We start from the raw sequence: 22,660 nt of genomic DNA, 5'->3' as shown, positions 1-22,660 counted from the left end.
ACTCCAGTGACACTCCTGCAGAGCAGGTTATGTTTGCTTTGCTGATACTAAGTGGCACCTTGAAAAAGGAGGGGACCACTGCAATTAAGATTAAGCAAAGGTGCTTAATCTTTTTAAAGGTACTATGCAAAGTGAGTAATGGTATCCGCCACACTTTGGAGGATACTTTTGTTTGCCGTGCAAAAAGTAAATTAAATGTCTTAACATTATCCTCATAACCATACTGCTTTTCCTAATGAAGCAGCTAATATAAGTGCCTAATATTGTGATTGTAAATTCAAAGTTCATTAAGTGTTAGTACAGCATTCAAATTGGCTGGAATTACCACATGCATGGCCCAGAAAGACCGACGTAAGGTCAGAAATGTTCCTAGGACATTTAGCATTTAAAATGTCATCCTAGGACATCCTACTGTTCTGTTTCTCTAGTTCTCTTACAGTGGATATTTATGCAAGCCATAAAGGGGAAAAAGAAAAGGATCAGAGGCTGGCACACCAGATTTTGATGTGTTCCATAAGAAAAGCAGTTGTGTAGCCACTACTAAATGTGATGTAAAATCAATTCTCAGATTAGTTCTAGACTGAGACAGCTGCCACTAAACCTGAAAATAAAGAAAGAAGTTGTGTTAAAACTCCTGACCACAACACCAGTTGTGTTAAAACTTCTTCCTGAGAAGAAGAAACAGGAAGAGGCAAAAGAAGGAAGGCATGACGATCCCTAACATCAGCTCTCAGATGGAAGTAGGAATGCTGGGGGGATGACCTGGTGCTGCTGGTGCCTTGTAGCACTGGATGTGTAACATCCCCACAGCACACCCTGTTTAGACACCTCTTTCAGTCAGTATGTGGCAGGTGTCCCACACCACAAGTGGCAGAGATCAGTTGTCTACACCTACAGGTCTGTTTGCTGTTTGGCATGCTCCAGGCTGCGCCATGGAAAAACATTTAATTTGCTGGGATTTTTTTCTTCCTTTTCTGAGTAGAGCCTTGAGAACCTGCAATCCCAAGATGCACAGCTCAGTTCAGTGTGCCATGTCTGGTTTTTACTGCCTTTGTGTCAGATTTCACAGTAAGTAGTCACTCCCAGTTGCAATCCCAGTGCTTGGGAAATGGATGCATCCCTCTTATTGCTCCCCCAAGGTATGGGTGAGCATGATAGGGCAAGAAAGATCTGCTGTCACTCGTGCTCGTGATCATTCATGGGAGACATTCTGTGTTACTCTGCACAGCTCTGAGCTCTGGACTCTTCTTAAAGGCTGCCACAGCATCCTGTGAAGGTGCTATGCCTGACTGAATTCTTAGGACAACACTATTTGTTATTATTTGTGTTACACCCATCATCAGTATGATTGTGATTTAGTGTACCAACTTGAAAACAGTCAATTTATTGTATTAAAGAAGTCAGCAGATTTGCCTGTGCTAATTGTGAATCCAACCTCCAAAATCACAGTTGCTTTCAGTTTGGGTTTTTTCCTTTGCTTTATATTTTTGACCTCAAAGTCGGGTCATATTTAGACTTTTTTCCCATTAACTGGAACTTCTAAAATTACACAGGACCTTCCACCTGATTTCTTTCTTTGAAAAGCCAAAGAAAATGGCTTTTGCAAAACTATGTGTCTCAAAATGAATTTGACAGACATCTTCAGTTCTGTATGTTTCACCACCTTGTGGGTACACTCTTCCATTTCTTTTCCAAGCCAAATGTCTATTCCCACCTTTTCCTGAGGTGACTTGTAAATCATACTCTGAAAGAGAATAATTTTGATCTAACTTAGAGCTTTATTTTTTTAGCAATGATCAGTAGAGTATATTAGTGTTGCTTAGTAATGAAGTCTCTTGAGACCTGTCTGGCACATTTTTCAGAACATCCTATACTATTCCCTGAAGAATGTGACAACAAGATCAGATAAAACTGTATCAGGAAAACATATAGAATACTACTTATATTACCAAATTTTATTTTTGTTTCAATTTCAGGAAGGACAGAAATGAACATTTCAGTATGATTGGACTTCCTACTGCCTGTTTTACAGCCAGTGGTGCCCTATAATTTTTCATTAATATGCTCATGAGTTTCATCAGTTTTCATGTATAATTTCCTCCTTGGATGTCCTCTATTGTCACAGGCAATGACACTATGTAATTCCAAAAATGTTTCCTTCTGGGCATTTAATTTTTACTCACATCTGGAACCATTCTTGGTGCATGGCCAATATGAGTTTCCCAGTGCAAGAAGAATAGAGATTATGTGGAGAGAATCCTGTGCAGGGCCACAACAATCATTGAAGGGCTGGGGCATCTTTGCTGTGAGGGGAGACTGAGATCTTGGACTGTTCAGTATGGAGAAGGGAAGTCTCAGAGGGTCCTAATACATCTGTATAAATTGAAGGGATTGGGGAATGAAAGATGAAGAGGCAATTGGTGTTGCTCAGTAGTGCCCACTGGCAGAATAAGGGCCAGTGGTCATTAAAAAATACTACATTTCATCTAAACAGAAGAAAACATGCTTTTACTGTGGAAGTGGCTGAGCAGGTTGTCAAGAGGGATTGACAGCTGGCCACAGAGATTTGAATATTGTGGAGATATTAAAAACCTGACTGGATATGGTGCTGGAAAAAATGCTTTTGGTGTCCCTGCTTGAGCAGGCTGTGGGACCATGTGATCACTAGAGGTATCCACCAGTCCCTGCCATCCTGTGACTCTGTTTTACATTAATTTGTAGTCCCGTGTGTTTGTACACATTACACTTCTTGTCTGTGATGTAGTCAAAATCATGCATGCTGTTTATCTGTATGCTATAAACTCATGCCAGTTTAAATGATCAGTCTCAATTTTAATTATTTCAGGTCCCTAAAGTAATTGCTATAACCCTGAAATTCTTCCAAGAACATCAGAATTCATCACGCTATGGCAAAGTCTTTATTTTTGGCTCTTAATCATTTAATATGTGAATACATTTCTCTCAGTATTTGTATTCTTATTTTACATTTAAAAAGTATTTTTATAAATAGCTATTTCCCCCAAGACCTAGACCATGCATATTAGTATCATGTCTTGTTATTGTTATTTTTAAATGTACATTTTTACTAGATTTGTTTTCCATTTGCCCTTTCTATAGAATGATCTCATTTGTACATCAAGTCATTCTTACAAAGTCATTTTAATGGGAAAATTCCAATTACGGAGCTCAAATCTGGCCTGAGTCACATAGGCACAACTGTTGACAGATGCTTTGTAATGGGCTACAAAGTATTTGTGCACAAACCCCAAGAAATCCAGCCTGACTCTTAGAATTCAAGCTGGTACATGATGGCTTAGTGGCAGTGCTGTTCTGTAGCCTGCAGGAGTCTGAGAGGCTGTAAATCTGGATCACTAGTGAGTTATATAACAGCCTCTAAGTGAGTCAAATACATTAATGGTTAGATAAGATAGATATTTGTATGTGTATTCAGATTGTAATTAGAGTTTCTAAAAAAGCTGAAAATTTATGCACATCTTCCCCAATCAACAGGCTTTGGCAGGGATTAGCAATACTCCCAAGATTAGGCAGTCTGACAATCCTTGTGGCATGTACTAAAAGTCACGATAATAAAGGCTTAGAATGTAACTGCACAATTGGAATGAATAAAATAGAAAACAAACCAGAAGCCATCTTTCTGCAATATCTCTTTAAGTTAACTCAGCATCCAACTAGCACAGTTCTGAAAATTCCAGCCATGGCTTGTGGACAAATGGTCTGTTTAATTGTGGAATGTATCTCAAGCATGCTGGGTGGGCATCCAGACATGCTGAACAGGCTGCCTTAACTTAACTATTCAGGCACTGCTTTATGGTTCCTGTGAGGTCTGTCAAAGGATTTAGGGGGTGTTTTGGAGAAGGGTTCTTTGTTTCTCAATTATTTTATGCCGTGTAATGCAGGAATGAAAATTTATTGGCAGATATCAGTGGTGATTTTTTTTTATCAGGGATTGCAGCTTAAAAAAATCAGTCCTAGAAATATATCTGGGTCCCATAGACTTGAAGTTTGTGTTCATCCATCCACATTTAGGTTTATTTGGCTTAAGGTGCCAAGAAATAGTCTTCCTCACCACCACTTTTTTGTTTCCCCCTGGAGTTTCTTACAAATATGGAGGAGAGAGAAAAGCAAGGAGGAGAGTTTCTGTCAGAAGCCATCCCTACCCTGCTGTGGGGGCAGCGGCAGGAGAAAACTCCCTGCTTGTGAGCTGCCTTTTACAGGGCTATCCTCCATGCCAAGGCAAATGTCTGGGATCCTCCAGGTCTTACCCACTTGCTGCTGTGCTTTGCTGGACTTTTTCTTAATGTAATTCCTCTCTCTCCCCTGCCCACTGTTCACTGGTATAAGAAAGGCCATGTCTGGCTTTCCTTCCCAGCCATACAGGAGCAGGGAAAGTGTGGGAGAAGAGCAAGGGACACCTTTACTATTTTTATATTGTGTGCTGTACGTTGGATGCTAGAATGTAGAAAAACAGATTTGCTTGTCAATAAATACATAAGAGAAGATATTATTTCTTTCATCATTCTGGTAGGTGATAAGCCTGCAGCCATTTATCAACTGTCCAGTAGAAGTAAATGTCTGTTGTCATTTTCTCACATTTAATAACATTATACTTCTTTGTAATTTTAGCTGTTCATCTGAACTGCAACCTTTTTTTTCCTTTTTCAAATAAGTGAGCATAGAAAAGAAAGGATACTTTAATGAGAATTCATCCTTTCTTTGACAAGACAACAAAATGATTGTAAAGAACACAAGATTAATTATTTGGATTCAGAAATCCAGAAGACATGCACTTGCTTAAAGTAGAATAAACACCAAGCAGTCTCACTTGAATTTACAGTGGCTTTGAAGTTGAGTTTCCTTTTGCAAAACTATCAGCATCATTTTCTCAGCTTGCTATTCCAGAGCTGCAACTACATTTTACTGTCACCCTCTTGGAGACATCACTACTCTGTGTGTAACGTAAAGGAGATGATATATTTCCATATTTCCTTTTGTTGGTACACCTTTCTCATATCTCTAAACAGCAAGACCTAAAGTTGTTCAGTGCTCCAGCAAGCAAGGCTAGAAGGCAACCTATTGGAAGCTTTGCTTAAGTGGAAGAGTGTTTCTACAAAATTTGCTGTGACAGTGAATAATACTGTCTCCATTAGTACTTCTACCCTGATAGCAAAATAACATCATTCTCTACTGTACCCACAGTTTCAGCTTTCAATATGACCATGCCTGATTTTACTGCAGGGGTTATCAGCTGGAGAGCTGGAGCTTCTGGTTGTCAGGTGTGGGGTAACTGGAGTTTGAGGTTTCTGTGAAGATATGGCATAAGGTTTGCAGTAGAAAGACAGCTACCTGCTAAAAGTACACAGGGTTAACTCTCTGGAGGTTTATCTAGATGACCAGAGAAGAGATGTTCAGTTGCCACACCAAGGTGGCTTTTTCCTGTCAGAACCTGATGTGTAATAAGGAAAGGAGGCACTAAGTCATAAACCTTATATTAGAGTTTCTTAAAACAAACCACGTTTTATTATATTTGCATGGAAGATAGATGAGGATCATATAATATTTGTGATCCATCACAGTAGAATATATCTAGATTGAGGTAAATTCATGCTATTCCTAATGTGGCAGACTTCTCCTGAAGAGGTAAAATCACTGCAGGTTGCATTGGTTTGGGTTGGGCTCCACAGGCACACATTTGTTATCCTCTTGTGTCTTCAAGGCGTGGCTATAACCATCCTGCCCTTGCACAAGAGTCTTTTCTAGATGAGCTATTCTCTCTTCTCCCATGGACACTCTAATTCCTGGCCTAGCAGTGACACAGCTCTCTGTCTTGTGGCCTCACAACAGATCCTGTGAGGAAGGACCTACAGACAAGAGTCTTCATCCCAGGCAGGCACTGGCCTCATGCTGTGCTCTTGCCTGCCTGAATGCTCTCTCTTCTCACCAACTGGCCTGGGATTGGCACCCCCCTTCCCTGGCATGGTTTCAAAAGAAAACAGCCTCATGAAGTAATGCTTAGACATACCTGTGGGATCTTGAGTTTTGGCATCTTGTGGCCTCTCTCTGAGTTGCAAGTATTTTACAAGAGGAGCTGCTGGACTCCTGCAGCATAGGAGCCCCCAACTCTGTTCCACTACATATGTTTTAGCACCCAGTAAAGGCTGCAATTCACAGCAGAGGTGTTGAATTATTTTTGGACTCCCCTGCCCTTTAGGCCAGACAGAGTAAAGAACCAAAGCATCTGAAATCTTGTTAAACCTTACAGGCCTAAATTCTTGTGTGATTGCAATTTCAATGAATTTGGTTACAGTACTCGCATTGGGAAGCATCTAGCCAGGATGAATTAATGTATATCATCATCAGAAAACAAAGAAAAACCCAATTATCCTGATTGCTGGGATCATTGCAGAGACAGGGGGGTGCTGAGCTGAGATACATCTAGATCATCCCAGAAAGAAAAAAAAAAAATTAGTCCAGTGCTGTTGTTAGGAACTTTTTTTTTTGCATAGGAAGTAACATAGGTAAAAATTGAATTTTCTGACAATCCCAAAGCTACTTAAACATATCCCACATTCCCTGGGAATAATCAGCCCATGAACAACATATACCATATACCACCATTTAAAAAAAGGAGGGCTTTCTGCATTACTTTGTTTAAATGGACCCATCTCCTCCCACTTGTGTTCTCCAGATGGAGCTTTGAAATTATTTACAGTTCATTGTGAACTTGTAGTCATCTCAGAGATAGTAAAGTATTTCAGCTCTAAAGGGAAGGTGAAATTCCATGACTTTTTGTGATGCAAATATTTTGAAATAGGGAAGACATTCCTTCTTAGCCTTTCAAAGTAGATCATGACATATAATTACAGTAATTTTACTGCAGAGCTACAAATACAAGCATAAGGAAGGCATGTGGGCAGTCCTGCATGGCTAACAAAGGATGAAAAATTTGTAGATTCTCAACTTCCAAACCCAGGATCAGCCCTGGATACAGCAGCAACTGTCAGATAAGTGACAAAAAATAATTTCAAATTATCAATGTCTTTGTAGTGACAGTAGTTCGTAATTATTTTTTTTCTCAGAAGGCTAGCCACTGTGTAATTACTCATCTCCCACCCAGTTAGGAAATTCTGCCCTGCTCTTCATCTGAATCTGCCTGGAACCATCTTTCAGGCACTTTTTGGGAGTAGTCCAAGAGATTCACCCTGGTTTCAGATTTATGTATGCAAGTATCTATACTCAGAGCTTGAGCTACATCTCAGCTTTTTGTCAGTGAGCTGAATAAGCTGAGCTGCTTAAGTGTCAAATCATGACTTATTTTCCAGTCCGTGGAGGTACTTGTAACCTTCTTTTGACCTCTCCCCTTCTCTGTCTTCATTATTTCTATAACTTTTCTGAGGTGTGGATGAAAAGCCATAAACAGTCAGAGCAAAGGTGTATTGAGCCTAGTGCCCTGCCTCCCACATCCGACAGGGTAACACGAAAGTGCAAAGAAAGTGCTGCTTTCTTCCCTGCTACCTGGTCAAGCATTCAAGTGAAGTTCACTGTGCTACACACGTGCTCTTAGCTTGAACTGGGATTGCTTCCCATTTTCTGCTGGACATTCCTGGTTTTATGGATCCAGGGATCACCCTACCATATTTCTTGCCCTTGCAGTGCCTCAGAAGCTCATGCTGACCCACTGCCTCTGACCCAATGCTTATGAATTTTTTTAAGTCCTCCATGGAGCTGCACCTTTCCAATACAGCTCACTTGCAAACAAAACGCGCAGTCTGATGGAGTGAGAACACATCCTTCAGCCTAGCCTGTTGTCCTTTACTCTCAAGTCCTGATCTGGAAAGCCACCATGTGTTGTCTCCTGAATGAGGATGTCAGGTTTTTTCCAGAAAGAAACATTCTGCATTGACACCTTCCAAGTTCAGAAGTGCAGAAGATGAGATATTAATGTTTGACTTCAGATCACTCCCAAGCTTACCTGCTTTTCACCTTCCATTTGGAAAGTAAGCCTTGCCTGATTTCCAGACATTTTAGTACAATGTACTCTGGCCTACTGTAACATACTTGCAGAAGTGTGACCTGAAAACTTTTGATGCTAGAGGAGTTCTAAAAAGTAGGAAAGCTACTTATATTAAATGAAATATAATTAAATTTAGAGTTGTCTCCTGGGGTTTTTGAGACCATCTGCAGAGGCTTAAAATCTAAACCCAGCATTGACAGTCTGTAAAAGAAAACTGAGATTTCCTTATAATACTGTGATCACTCTGGGTGTTGGAGCATTAAAAGTTACACCAGCATTACAGAGGAAGGAATGAGCTGGCACTACTGCAACCACATTTAATTCCTAGGACTTCTAAATGAACATGAGAGAAATCACATACACATCTGCAGCTGTGCAGGTGTTTTCATACCATCACCCATTCTGCTATGCACAAACACCTACCCTCTCCTTGCAGCTCCCTGCCCCATTCCTGCTCTCCATGCATTCTCACCCTTGCATTCTGTGTCTGCTCTTCAGCATCACAGGCACAGGCAGGCACATTCCAGCTTCCTTTACCCACATGCAAGGCCTGTGCCCTCACCCACACGGACGTATTCCAGTCAGTGCATACACACCAGACCCTGCACCTGCACAGGGCATCACTTAGAATTCTGTCCTGGGGACTGGACAAGACAAGGAGGGTCCTTGTTGTCCTAGCATTCAAGGTGTCTGAGTCCATATGAGGGGGAACTTCAGCAAAATACCTCTAGCAGTTTGCTGGGGTGTAGGAGCCACCAGTGAGGTGAGTATAGGTCTGAGCTGCTTTCCTAAATTGAGTGGTTGTGATGGATTATATTTATACCTTTAGTGTTCCAGCCTTTCACAAACCATCCCACACATCTCTTATATTAGAAGGCTTCAACCTAATATTTTTTTTGAGCTGGGCATATGGGACCATGATTATATCATCTTTATTTATTTTTCTCCATTCACTCTCACTCCTCCATTCTTCTCTCTCCCTGTCATTATCATTTAAAGATCCACTAAAATATTACACAGTGGTTTTTACTCCTGACTGTCTTTTTCCCCCCCTTGTTGGCAGATGCTTACCCCAATTCTGAAGTGATCTATGTGTGGACTAACAGCACCACAACGTCTGTGGTGGTGGCTGAAGATGGCTCACGACTTAACCAGTACCACCTGATGGGACAAACCGTGGGCACGGAAAACATCAGTACCAGTACAGGTAGGGGGAACATTTCCATCCCACGGTTGCTGATGGCTGGAGCAGGAGGGGAGATTCACAGGATTCACTTTGCAATAAGGCTAGGGAAGCACCTGTGGGAGGTGGAGTGCCAGGGAGAGCCTTTGTTCAAGTGTAGAGGCATTTAAACACTGAGGGTTAAATGCTGGCTCTTAGGTACATTGCTGAAGACACATCCAGGCTCCTGGTATTTACAGGAGTGCCTGAGAAACCTCACGCAGTTTCTTGGCGATCGCCCTCGCTGTGGCTGCCAGCGCTGTTGCTGGCTGATTTCCCCGAGGGAGGAACCACCCTGGGAGGCAAACACCACCCACGCATTTGATCCGTTTCAATCATCGCTTTAAAATGATTGCTTGATGGAACCGCGTGGGGGGGAAGGGAATGGGGGGGACTGTGGCATGGCAGGGCTGTGCGGCGTGTCGGGGGGACCACGTGGCCGGGGAGGAGGCGCAAGCCCCGAGGATCCCCGTTCCCTCTCGGGCTGGAAGCGGAGGCGCCAGATGTGGCAGCATTAGGGAGGCAAAGCAGCTTTAATCCCCGGGCGGGCATCCACGTGAGCCGCGGCCCCCCGCTGCCCGAGGCTCCCGCGCAAGGGCAGCCCTGGCGGGCAGCGGCGGGGGGGACTCGGGGGGTCGGGGCCGGGACACGCATCACGTGCGCGCAGCGGGACCGGGGCTCCACCGGGTTACACAATGCGCTCCGCCGGAGAGCATTAGTGGCGTCCAGCGAAGGGAGGGGGAAGAGGTGGAAATTGAATAGCCTGCCGTGGAGAAAAGGGGCATTTCCACTGCTGGTGGTTGCAAGGGGCTCGGGTCGGGGAACGGGGTAGCCTGCGGCAACATGCCTGGGAGCAATTCCTGCAGGCAAAGCCCACCAGAGTGTGCTAGTGATATTCTGTGTCCCTGGAGAAAAATGATGGCCAGAGTGGGAGAGGACAAAGTATGGATTAAATTAGGAACCTTTTACTATATGTAGGAAGTTAAGGAGACATGAAAACAAGTACATATATGTACACTTGCACACAAAGTTAGTTGGACCAGAACATAAAGATGCACAAAACTTTGTGCTCCACCTGGCAAATAAAGAAGAGACATCTGAGCTTGGTGCTTGTGCTCCAGAAAGAACAGAAAGGGAGGGAAGGCTCGCCTTGGGCAGCCACTAAACTTGACTGCCATTTCCATCCTATAGACATTCACCCCCTCCCTTGCCCATTTCAGGAAAAACAAAGCTGATGCTAAAGAGAAGATTGATAAAGTCAAGAGAAACATATAAACAGAGTGGTCACTTTTGCAGAAAAAGAATGAGTATACTATCTCCCATTAAAGAGTAAAGACACTTTTTTCCTTACCAGTTCACCATCATAGCCGCATTGTTTTCTGCAATGAATGGCAGCTCCCCTCTCGCCTTCATTGTTGCCAAGAAAAAGATCCAAAGGATGTACTGGGGCATCTCCTACAACCTCGTCCTGCTCCTCAGAGCAAGAAAACCATCCAGCCCAGGCAGTGAGTGCTCCAGCGTGTCAGCTCCAGGCCACTTCCAGTTTGCCGCTTTGCCTGTGAAAGCTCCTTGTACTCCTCAGCCCAAGGAAATACTCCAGACAAATCCCAAAGTTTCCGCACAGTAAACACCTCCCTCACGTATTTAAGATTTATAATAAATGCTGTGTTTCCAACGTCAAGATTTTATATTAATGTCCTGGGTTACATCTGGGCTGGCTGGATTCTGATTGCAGGGTGGATCACAAAGAGCAGGACACAGATTGTAACCGGGGATTAGCAAAATACAAAAATCCGATTTTGCACAGGGAAAGCATCAGTCAACGATGGATTTTCTGGAGTTCATCAAGCTCGTAGGAGGCCAGTAATCAGCATTACTTACGAATGGCCATCGAAGGCATTTCTTCCTTCTATTGAATTGTTGAACGTGAAAAAGAAAAAACAAATAGCTATTGCATAATCCAAGTGCTTGGATTTTTGTGGCTTTTATGACACACGAGTCAAACTATACAGCCATTGCAGTTGCACAGACAAAATGTTTGTGTATGTCACAGGTCATTTATGCCTGTCTTTCCAGCAGACTTTTTTTTTTAAAATGGAAGGTCCAGACCTGTACTGGTTCCTTGGGATTCTGCTGATTTGTAGGCAAGCTGCCGTTTGTCTGGCTTCTCTGAAAAAAAATACCCTGGCATTCCTAATTCTCCAGCTAATCTTGAAACTTGGAACATTTTAGCCATGGCACAGAAAACAGCTCTGTCATGTGCCACCTGTTTGGTTTTGGTTTTTTTTTGGCAGTTTGTTTTTTTTGTTGTTGTTGTCGTTGAGGTTTTTTTGTGCTAACATCCCCAAATGTTATTCACCTGAAAGAAAGACATTTTCCTTCTCACTCTCCTTCTAACAGAACCAACACCTGTTATGTCCTGGTGGCAAAAATGCTGAAAACAATGATATGACATTTGACTCCAAGGGGATCTTGCTGCTTTCCACAAACAGTTGCCCGTTTATGTTCCCCATATCCAGAATCTCTCATAGCTAACTTAGGATCTGCAGTGGCACAAAGCAAAACATAAACCCACTCTTTTGTATACTGCCAGCTGGAGCCTGAGCTCTGTAATATCCAAAGCCGAAACAATAAAAGAATCACTCAGCTCTTCATTTTGAACCAACTAATCCTAAAGATGAATATTTCTCTAGAATCACTATAAAAGGGAACATGCGTTTTTTATGGGCCAAAATATTCTGGATGTCAGCATAGTCAGGGAGGTGTGGTCCGAATGTCAGGATCTTGCCAGAACAGCCATTGATAGAACTGAGTCCAGGTACATCTAGTAAACAAACAAGCCTGGGGGCTGGTCTAGCCTCCTTAAAGTACTCAGCTGAATCTCAGCATGAGTATATGGCAATGGAATAATGTGTGTAAGATCCTGGAAAATCTGTAAGCGGGATCTCCAGAACTCCATCAACTATATACCAAAAAAAAAAAAAAACAAAAAAAAACACCAAAAAAACCGTAGCAGCTTTTAAAGCATAAAAATCCCCTTAAGAGCAGCAGCACAGTTGCACAGCTCCATGAAGTGCAGCCATTTCTGCTCTAGGGCTTTTCATTAGTACTAGATTTGTTTTTGTTTACTAACAATAATTTGTTTTCTGCAGTGATGAGTGGACCCCATCAGAAACAGGATTCTCTTTTAAGTGCTACATAAACCTATAACAAAAATTAGCTTTTGCTCAAGAAAGCTTATGGTCTAAGGATAAACAGTGGCCTTGCAGAAGTAAAAGGGAGCTTTGCTGCTCCAACAGAGCCAATATCTTGTTCTATAAACAAAAGGCCAACTCAGGCAGCTTTTAGCTTCACTTTAAGCAGTGGTCCCAGGGCATTAAAAACCAAGCTGCGGGGTTTTCTTAAGCCATAAGTCTAATGGAGGAAGGATTCCTGGTATAGATGTCTCTGAAAGGGACAGCATGTGAAATCAAAGAATATATCAGCTGGGAGAAAAGCAAGTACAAAATCGAGGTGCTGTGATTATTTCAGTGGAGAAGAGTTTTGATAGGTTAAAGAAAATGGTAAGGTAAAAATCAGCTGTGGAGGGCCATCAGAACGTAGGCACTCATTTCCTGTGTCTTAAAAATGAAAAAAGGAGGGTCCTGTTGCTCTTCTGAAGCTGTGTAGATTCTTTTTTTATTCCAGCTCTGAGAGCATACTGTCAAAATCGATAATGCACATTGTCACTCTGTAGTGAGCAAACGGGGAAACTGTGACTCAAACACATCCCAGTGCAGTAGCAACTGAGAAACAGTCCCTCTGCCTGAGATTACTGAGGCAGGCAGACCCTGCTGCAAATACTCCTTTAGAAAGAGCAAGTGGGCTTCCTCCTGAGACCATTGCATGTTCAGCCTCCCTGGTTCGAAATTACACTAAATGGAAGGGAATTAAGCTTTTCTTTGCAGGGGTTTCCCCCCCAGTTTCACAGTATTCCACGTCCATTTCCACACCACTCTTCAGGGAACCGTTTCACCAGAAAATCAGACTCCAGAAAAAGACATAAAGATTGAGGCAGGATGTCAGTTAGGTATTCTGTGTTATTCCACTTTCTGTCTAAAATTCTCAGCATGAACAAGGTCTGTAAACTTGATGCAGAATAGCAGAGCTTCTGTAGCGTAGTGTATGAGTGCAGCTATACCTGCAAAAACCCTTTCACTGTAAACCTGTTCTCAGCTAATTAGCCATATTGTCAGTTAGAAGTAATCTGCCAAATCTAATAGCTTAGTAATGCTGGCAGCAGCTCAACTCAGGCTATTCACTCAAGGCAGAATCAATCTGTTGGATATTTTCCTTTTGTGGATGTTCTGTAGAGACTAACAGTCAAATCTTGCAGCAGAGATTATAGCTATAGTTGTTCTTGAAGGACAGTATATATTTCAAAACATGCATTTCTCTGATTCATCAGTACCCGATTGAATGATGCCTGCTTTTAAATTACTTTGATATCAGTGAAGAACTTTTAGGGCTTGAAGGGATGAATTGTTTTTTATTCTTACCTTTTGTTTTTACTGTTACTATTCCTAGGTAAATAGTAGCATGCTTTTAGCTAGAAAGATTTTGGATTTGGGGAGCCGTTACCATCAAGAATAACCTTCAGTAACAACTACATGGTTTTCCAGAAATACTGTGAAAGAACCAGGGAGCAGTTACCACCAGGAATAGCCCTCAGTAATGACTATATGGTTTTCCAGGAACAATCTGAAAGAACTGGTTAAGGTTTGAATTTTTGTGAAACATTAGGGAAGGTGACAGCTGGTCTGTTGATTTTTGAGTGCATTTATTTCGACTTGTATTGAAATTCAGAGGAGCTGATAAATGGCATATTAAGGCAATGCTGTGCATTTGGCATATGAAAAAGAAATGGAATTTAGCACTGCTGTGGCAGCTTTTAGGGAACTCTCCATGCAGGCAGTACAATATTCATTGCACAGGTGAACAAGACAGGACACAATATCTATCCAGAAACAGAAACTAATCTTTTGTAGGGCTAAAATGTACCAAATTGTAGGAACACGGCATGCATTAGAGGGACTTTTTATTTCTGGACCAGCAGTCTCAAGGGTTTGAGTACTCATATTAATAAGACATCCCAGGATCCATATGCAATGTGGCAGTTCTCACAGAAGATGCTGGGACTGGCAATCCCTAAAATGTGGTGCAGAAGGAGTGTCTGGACCCATTTTCATATTTGAAAATTGATGGCTTGGCCATAACACTTTCACTAATGAGGTTGCTAAACCTGCTGCTAAATCAGGTTTCGGAGAGTTGAGGGTCTTAATTATTACTATGCTGCAAGAGTTTGTAGGACTGAGCCAAAACCAGAGAGTGTTGAGGCAGTGCCAGCAAACCAGATTTTTAAGCCTGTGAACATCACAACATTCCAGGTGCATGGGAGGACTGCAGCTTTTCAGTGTAGTAGGAACAGCAGTCATTGTCTTCTGCTTTGGAGACCGAATGTGAAGACTGTGAGGATCTAGCAGCACCTCTGTCTCAAGTCTTGGTTTTCCACAGCACATAAATCCAGACATTTTTCATAAAATTAAGAATGGCGGAGTGATATCCTCTAATGGAGGGTTGGAACTGGCCTTATTCAGTACCTAAGTCAGTAAGCCTTCCTTATTTTACTCAAATGCACATTTTCTTCTTCCAGGTGAATATACTATTATGACAGCCCATTTTCATCTGAAAAGAAAAATAGGTTATTTTGTCATCCAGACGTACCTTCCTTGCATAATGACTGTGATCTTATCACAAGTGTCATTTTGGCTAAACAGAGAATCTGTCCCTGCTAGAACTGTCTTTGGTGAGTATCCCACTTTCTCCTAGGACACAGACAGGATCTTTGTGGCTTGTCAAAGTGACTTGCTGTAATAAAACCACAGTTCACAACTGTTTATTTCTGCTTGAGGTGTTGTAAATGTTTTCTCCTTCTCTTCCAGTTTAAACTCAAAATCAATTTAAAAGCCTTTTCTGGGCTGTTTTTGTAAAGTTGTGACAGAAATTGGTCAATCAATTATGTGAAAATTAAGGACAGAAGATAGAAGAATACAATTAGTGTGATTTGTTTTGGGGTTTTTTCCATTTCAGTGGATGCTGGATGGTTTAGAAAAAAAAGACATACAGATTATCATACTTAATGTATACCCTAGCTAAGCATTTGAAGCAGATATCACTTCAAGACATTTTGTTCATCTTTGTTGTAGGATCTTTATCTCGGAAAACCATGTAGAGGTTAATTAGTGACAATTATCTCTATAACCATCAAACAAATTAATATGACTTTGCATTTAGAAAATGTGTATTTACTCAAGAAATTGTTATGGAAAAAACCTTGGGGTGTCATTTAATTACTTGGTTTATCCCTAGAAAGCTGCAGAAAATAAGCACTTGAGAAAGTGAAGGTTGATGAAATAGAAGATTTTTACTAGAAGAAAAACAAGGGGAGTAGGAACAGTTTTTTAAGTAAAACTTTGTTCACATATTTGAAAGGAGTCACTCTCCTGTACCAGCCTCCTGAAGTCAATTGGCAGCTTTGTTCAAAAATCAGCTCAGCAAGTTGTATGGAGAGAATACAGGTAGTAGCATCACTTTGCTGACTTACTCTAGGTTTACAAAGCTGTAACTGAGAGTTGAGGTTTTTGATCCTGGGGAAATGTTCCCACAGATGAAAGCATTGGCTGTTTGTCATTTACTATCATATGGGAAAGGAGGAGCTACAGTCAAGGAAACCAGTAACAGTCAACAATTTTAAACATGCAATCTCTGTATAAGAAAACAAAATAAGAAATCCCACTTCATTCTGACAGTTATAAACCCTGGGCTTATGTTACCCTAAAAATCCTTAATTAAACACACTACAGCTAGAACTAACCAGAACTCCATAGAATAAAATATCTGAGGGTGAAGGCTTTCATTTTTTCTTATTCCTTCAAACCACAATATGCAAACACTGATTGACTTCATGTGGCCTTCTTAGATATCCTGCTGAACTGGGACCTGCTCATAACTCATATGGGATCCCATAAGGGTTAGCAAACTCATCTCTGACTCTTATTTTTTTTCTTTGCAGGAGTAACAACAGTCCTCACCATGACCACCTTAAGTATCAGTGCCCGTAACTCTTTGCCAAAAGTGGCCTATGCTACTGCAATGGACTGGTTTATAGCTGTTTGCTATGCCTTCGTATTTTCGGCATTGATTGAATTTGCAACAGTCAACTATTTCACCAAGAGGAGTTGGGCATGGGATGGCAAAAAAGCCCAGGAAGCTGCAAAAATCAAGGTGCTTAAGTTACATTTTTCAAATATCTAAAATAAAAAGCAGGTATTCAGTATAGTTTAAATAACTGAACGGTCAATTTCCAGCTTCTTTGTGAAAAAGGTATTTAATTACCTTATGACATACTTTTGCTGTGGAGGAAAATTTGCAAGGAAATACATACAGTGCCTTCCCTTCACAGAGATAGACTACCAGTCTCTGTCATCTCTATGAAGAGGACTGCTTACAGAATTACATTGGGCATTGAGTACACAGGACATGGGATTTCAGTGATCAGACTTCTGATAACATAACCATGAAACATGTCTCTGCAGATCAAGCCCTGTATGCTTTCCTAATAAATAACAATGCTCACATTGAGCTCCATGAGTCAGGGTCCCACCACAGTAAAAAAGGAACCAAAGACTAATTATGTGAAAATGCAAACTTTTGAGTTTCATGCTGAAATGAAATTTTTGGGATAGGACTAACTCAGTAAATCATCTCCTAGAGAGCTCATACCCACAGGCATCCCAAGAGCCTACAAAGAGGCCAAGCTGGCAGGGGCAATGAGCCCTTCCCCATACCCTTTGCAGCAGCTGGGGAAATGAAGTTCACATCTTGTCAGCTGTCCATTGGGCAGATGCCAGACTACATCTCACTGACAAAAGAAGCTGCTAATGCCCATGCCAGGTGGGATGTGGGTGCAGCCAGTGAGTCTCAGCTTTCTCCCATCAGGGAAAGTCACACTTGAGTAAGGGCTACAAAATCAAGGCAAAAAATCTGTTTGGTAGTCAAAGTCAGAACAGCCGACAGGCACTAACGGGCATGCTTGATTATGGTGCTCAGCTTTTTGGGTCAGTCCCTTGAAGACTTGTTTCCACTTTCTGTTCTTGTGGTAAAACATTTTGTTCTTTACACTGCAGAAAAAGGAGCGCAACTTGCTGGGAAATAAACCAACTAATACCTACACCACTGGGAAGATGACTCCTGCACCAAACATGCCAAAGGACTCAGCCCCAGCTGTCATCTCAAACACTACAACTGCTCCAGTGAAGCCTCCAGAAGAAAAGCCTGCTGAAAGCAAAAAGACTTACAACAGCATCAGTAAGATTGACAAAATGTCCCGGATAATTTTTCCAGTGCTGTTTGGAACTTTTAATTTAGTTTACTGGGCCACATATTTGAATAGGGAGCCTGTTATTAAAGGTGCCAATTCTCCAAAATAAACTGAAGTACTCTGGAGCCACATGTGAGCCATACTTACAAAGCAGATGCTACCAAGGAAAATTTGAGATCCAGATGACTTTCTACGTTTGGGCAATATTCTTCAGGAAGCTTTTTGCATGTTTAATAATATGTACAAATAATATTGCCTTGATTGTTTCTACATGTAACCTCAGATGTTTTGGAGACGATTATATTACTTACAGCAACGGATCTTTATAAAAGATCAGAAGACATTGAACATGGCTTCTTTGCTGCTGAGTATCTTGCATTGATAGTTTACAAATAAAATAAGTTATATTTTTTAACTGTTCAAGTGTACTACATATCGTGGTTTTTATACTTCAGATGTACAGTCATATGAATATGGGCTTAACCTATATTTTACAGAAGAGCTCCACTATTGTCATCTGATAAGTTACTGAGTAACGCCAGTTGTAAATGTGCCAAATTATTAAGTGTAGGGCTATGTTTGAGCACCTTTACTAGTTACAGGTAGTGCATTACTCCATAGACAAAACTGCTCAGCCCACTTTTCACTGGAAGTTTAATACAATGCAGTAAATCCTAATGGGACTATGATGATTTTCACTGCTTGAGACTCTAGTTTGCAGTGAAATAACACAGGGAGCAGGATGCTACTTATGTAAATAAAGATGACAGAATCTTGCCCTTAAATGAAAAGACAAAGTTTGTTTGGATTTTGCATTCCAAAGAATTCTCTCTAATAATTCTCAGTATTTATTCCAAAAATTAAGAATTATATTGCATGAAATTAACATAGATTAGGAACATATTTGTGCAAATAAAATTAACAACAGCAGCAGACATTTTTACCAGGGTAAAGTAAATTATGTTTGGATACTTTTCCAAGAAGAAGACTGTGTTATATTAGCAGAGATTAGCAGAAAAGAATTACAGTATTTCTGCAATAATTATTGTTTCCCACTGCAAAAATCAATCAGCCAACACTAGAAAGTGTGATCAGAAAAAAAAGATGTGCTTCATGACAGCAAGGTGTTTCAGTGACAATATTGACAGAAAGGTCTTTGTACTGTCCATCTGAAACTTTTCTATAAAACGCCTTGCTGCTGACAATGTGTTTTGCTTTCACAATGAATGAGAAAATGCAGTCTGAGTTTTCAGCTCTTTCCTCCTTGGCATCCTTTAATTGTTCCAGAGGCTTTTGTAATTAAATCTTAATGTTTAAATAAAAAATGCATTCAACATTTGATTGCAAAATGTCATTCTTATACTGGTTGTCCTTTTAGAAAGACCAAAAGAGCACACCAGAGAAGCTGAAGAATGAACTGGAAAGCACACATGCACACACTCAATCACGTGTGCACACATGACATATCCTCCCTGCTGCCCAGAAAGGGACATGCCTTGAGTAAACACAGTGAATTGAGTTGTTGCAGAATTTGGTGCTATCCTGCTAATCCCATGATCTTTTGGGGACAGAGTGGAGAGTTCATGCTTCACTTTGAGGTTAGGGTCTGATCTAGGACTGGGGAGTTGTTTGGCTTCCTATGTGTCTTCCTTCAACCCTTTCATTCCTAAAAATTTCCAAGAAAAAAATCTCATGTGTCTATTGTTTTTTGAAGCTTTTTTTTTTTTTTGATGCTGTGGAAGGAAAAATTCATAAATTTTTGAGGGCAATAGAGAAGCTATGGGACTGAGCAAGTGACTGGATGCTGATAAACAGGAGCAAGGAAGGGGGCACACCCATCTATTCAGTGCTAGCCTGAGCTGAGGCAAGGATGTGGATCTCTGTTTTCATGTAGCCTGCCTCTGTGTCTTTGAGCAGCCACACACCTCCTTGTTCATCAATCCCTTGGGAGATCCCTTTGGCTTTTGTGCTTATTGGAAGGCAAAACTTTATACAAGTCCCTTGGCTATTTCTTCAGGGGAAAAACTCGAAGAATTACATGACTGTGTTTTGAGAAAGAGAAACTCAGAGCCATCTTTGAGTAGCATCTTTTCCAAACCAGTCCTGGAGTCTCCCCAGAGAGTTTCTGTGCTTGGTTTTATCTGCTTACACCCAAGCCTGACTCTTACTCTGTATTACAGCATTATTTCCTGGTCTCCATTGCAGGGCTAAGTGAAAGGATCTCTAAATCTGATCTATTTTACTTACATGGAAAGTAATCTTTAACAAATATGGGTGTATCTGCAGCATGTGCTTGTGCATGAACACTAGGTGTCCCATAGTTTGGAAGGTGCTTCAATAATACACTCCAGGCTAGAATACTTAAATGCTATTGCCTGGCATTATATCCTACCTCACAATTTAGATCTCTCCACAGTCAGTGGAACTGTTTGTGTGGGAGATCACTACTCACTGAGATGGTATCTGAACTGTGGGAGACAGGAGTATTCTCCAGGTCCTGGCTCAACCAAAACACCTTAGCTTTGTTCTGCCCCAGGCTGGGGTGGTATCTGTATGTGCACCAACTTCCCCTGATATCCCATGGAAGTAGCTTGGGCTTTTGGGAATGGAGTGAACTGTGTCACTGTCCCCAGCATGGGTGAACTAGGACCCTGCAGGACACAGTTACTTCACAGCTTAGTCATGGCCAAAGGGAGTAATAAATAGGAATTGCTTCTCATTGATTTTTTCATGTATGCGTTCATGAAAAAAGAGTTGAAAAGTGAATTAAACAATTCAGCACTGTAGGAGAAGTGTGTGCAGGCTGCTGCCAAATTTCCTTCCTTGCACCCGGTAAGAATGAAAGAACAAGTCAAACACAATGGAAGAGATTTTTAATTTCTGATATTTGAACTGTGCCAGCTTACTTCAAGGATGAATTTAAGCAACAATGTCTTTTCTAAAGCTGAACCCTCTTCTGTTATCTTGAGTTGTGTTCTGCTTTTTTCTAAATGGAATGTGCCCTCTGTGGAATACCTGAACATATTTATAACAAAACTGAGGAAGTAATGATATTATGAAATTATCTCATCTTTCAAAAATTCTTGCTCAACATCTAAGTTAAACTTGGAAGAAAAATTAAACTGTTTTGCTCTTCATTTTATGCAGAGAACATGAATGTAGCACGTGCAGATTTTTTAAATCTGGAGAAAATTTGGAGAAAGAGTTCTTTGTAATAACGATGTATTTCCCCTAACACCCTTGCTTCTCAGATTGGAATTGACACTGAAATTATAAAATTACTTGAATCCTTTCTAATCTTTTATATGTTTTTATGTCACTACAAACACTTAAGTATGGTCATTGCATAGTGACTCTCTGATGACATCCTTACTTTACCAATTTTCTGTTTTCCACTATGTTGTTATAGACATTTGTTCAATTTTGAGAAGATAGAAAGATTGGAAGTTAGATTTTATGAAGCCCGAAGGACTTCTGAAGGATCTTCCAAGAATTACCCCTAATTTAGACTGAAGTGCAAGTGTCCCATTCTGTAATGCATTATTTCCTTTTCAGTGCCATCCTCAAAAGCAATTATCACTTCTCACAGTCATAATGTCTTAAAAGTTGCTGCTTAAATTAGTCCCTGGCTAAAAGCAAAGTAAAAGGTAAGAATATTGATTGAAGAGACCAACTAATTTCAGTTAGATGAATTTGGAGAGTTTTTGAGAAATCCTGATAGATTGTAATGGACTGGACCAACAATGATAAACTGGATTTGTAGGTAGGAAAATTACTACACAGAGGGCAACCACCCACTATAACTTAACACATAAATGATAATAAATGTTGGAGCCAGCCACCCAAGGCAGTTTTGGCCTCAGTGGATCTGGGCTCAGTTTTTCATTCACTGTGGGCTGGTGTTTTTGATGTTCTTAGGACAACTGCTCAAGGATGGCCTCAGAGGAGCAGCCCTGCCTGCCCTGGATGCCCATGCTTCTGCCAAAGTCTACACAAAGCTGCTGAAAAGCTGCAGCATGGCAGCATCAGGAGGGATTCTCCCTATCCTGCCCATGAGCCAGAGAGCAGAGAGCCCTGTGCTGAAGGACAGAACTGAGAGCACACAGAAAGTGTTGGGATCTCTGAGATTCAACTTCATACCTAAAGGCTCCAGCAGGAGCAAGAGAGACCTTCAGTCAGAATAAAGGGGCTCAAGCCTCTTAGAAATCTCTAATAAGCATTCAGCTGGAGGACTCCAAGAGCTGTAGGATATGGATTTCAGGTCCTTCCTTCTTTGTCACAGAGGAGCCCCAGTTCCCTTCTGTGTTTCTCATGGTGTGTAAGATAGCACTGCAGTGCCAGGAGTACCACCAGTAGGGCTCTCCTTCAACACTGAATCTCAGAAAATTCAGGTGCCCAAACTATTTGGCGCTTGAGACGGGGCCCTCAGTTCTAGGAAGTGTGGAATGTGATCCATGAGTCCCATTCCCTTCTTTGGCATTTCCTCCCTTATTTATGCTAGCTAGCTTCCAGCACAGCTACTTTCAGAGACTCATTCTTCCCCACTGCACAGGACATAACACACAGGTATCCCTCATCCTGAAAAGATACTCACCTTCTGTGAAAGTGCAATGAAAGGTAAGTTAAAATGTGGATGCATTTTGTTGTGCTGGAGAATATTACTGAGAACCTAAACATTTTACTATCATTACATGGCATGATAAAATATTTTTTTGTTAAAGCCTGTGCTGGATAATCAAGACCCTTACCTGAATATACAATTTGAAAGACTCAACAAAGGCAGCGACTGTGCTTAAAAGTAAAATAAAAGGATGTGAGTATGAAGAAGAGGAGCAAAAATGAACGAGGCATGAGGTGTAATGAAGAGTGGTGCTAAAGTATCCCTTTGGCATTAACACACCGAGGACAACAGAAAGAAACCCTTAAACATCGCCTTTTTTCTTACAGCCTGAGGAGGAGTCAATAATCAATGACCCACATTGCTGCG

At 41.2% G+C, this 22,660-nt stretch overlaps 2 protein-coding genes across 2 annotated transcripts in view; one reads left to right on the top strand and one right to left on the bottom strand.

Moving 5' to 3' along the window:
• Nucleotides 1-10,706, bottom strand: part of GABRB3 (gamma-aminobutyric acid type A receptor subunit beta3) — a 194,893-nt gene extending 184,187 nt beyond the window's left edge. The window contains exon 1 of the mRNA XM_058800172.1: nucleotides 10,606-10,706. Within this exon, the coding sequence (XP_058656155.1) occupies nucleotides 10,606-10,706 (101 nt within the window). The remainder of the gene's footprint in view (nucleotides 1-10,605) is intronic.
• GABRA5 (gamma-aminobutyric acid type A receptor subunit alpha5) overlaps nucleotides 1-18,980 on the top strand; it is a 55,915-nt gene extending 36,935 nt beyond the window's left edge. Inside the window, exons 7-10 of the mRNA XM_058800175.1 lie at nucleotides 9,096-9,239; nucleotides 14,947-15,099; nucleotides 16,366-16,577; nucleotides 17,480-18,980. Of these exons, the coding sequence (XP_058656158.1) occupies nucleotides 9,096-9,239; nucleotides 14,947-15,099; nucleotides 16,366-16,577; nucleotides 17,480-17,782 (812 nt within the window). The 3' untranslated portion in view covers nucleotides 17,783-18,980. The remainder of the gene's footprint in view (nucleotides 1-9,095; nucleotides 9,240-14,946; nucleotides 15,100-16,365; nucleotides 16,578-17,479) is intronic.
• Nucleotides 18,981-22,660: the final 3,680 nt, after the last annotated feature.

This window comes from Ammospiza caudacuta, chromosome 2 (genome assembly GCF_027887145.1).
Source record: "Ammospiza caudacuta isolate bAmmCau1 chromosome 2, bAmmCau1.pri, whole genome shotgun sequence".
In the NCBI taxonomy this organism is placed as follows: domain Eukaryota; kingdom Metazoa; phylum Chordata; class Aves; order Passeriformes; family Passerellidae; genus Ammospiza; species Ammospiza caudacuta.
Note: the sequence above shows the minus strand (reverse complement) of the source record. Positions and strands in the feature narration are given on the sequence as shown.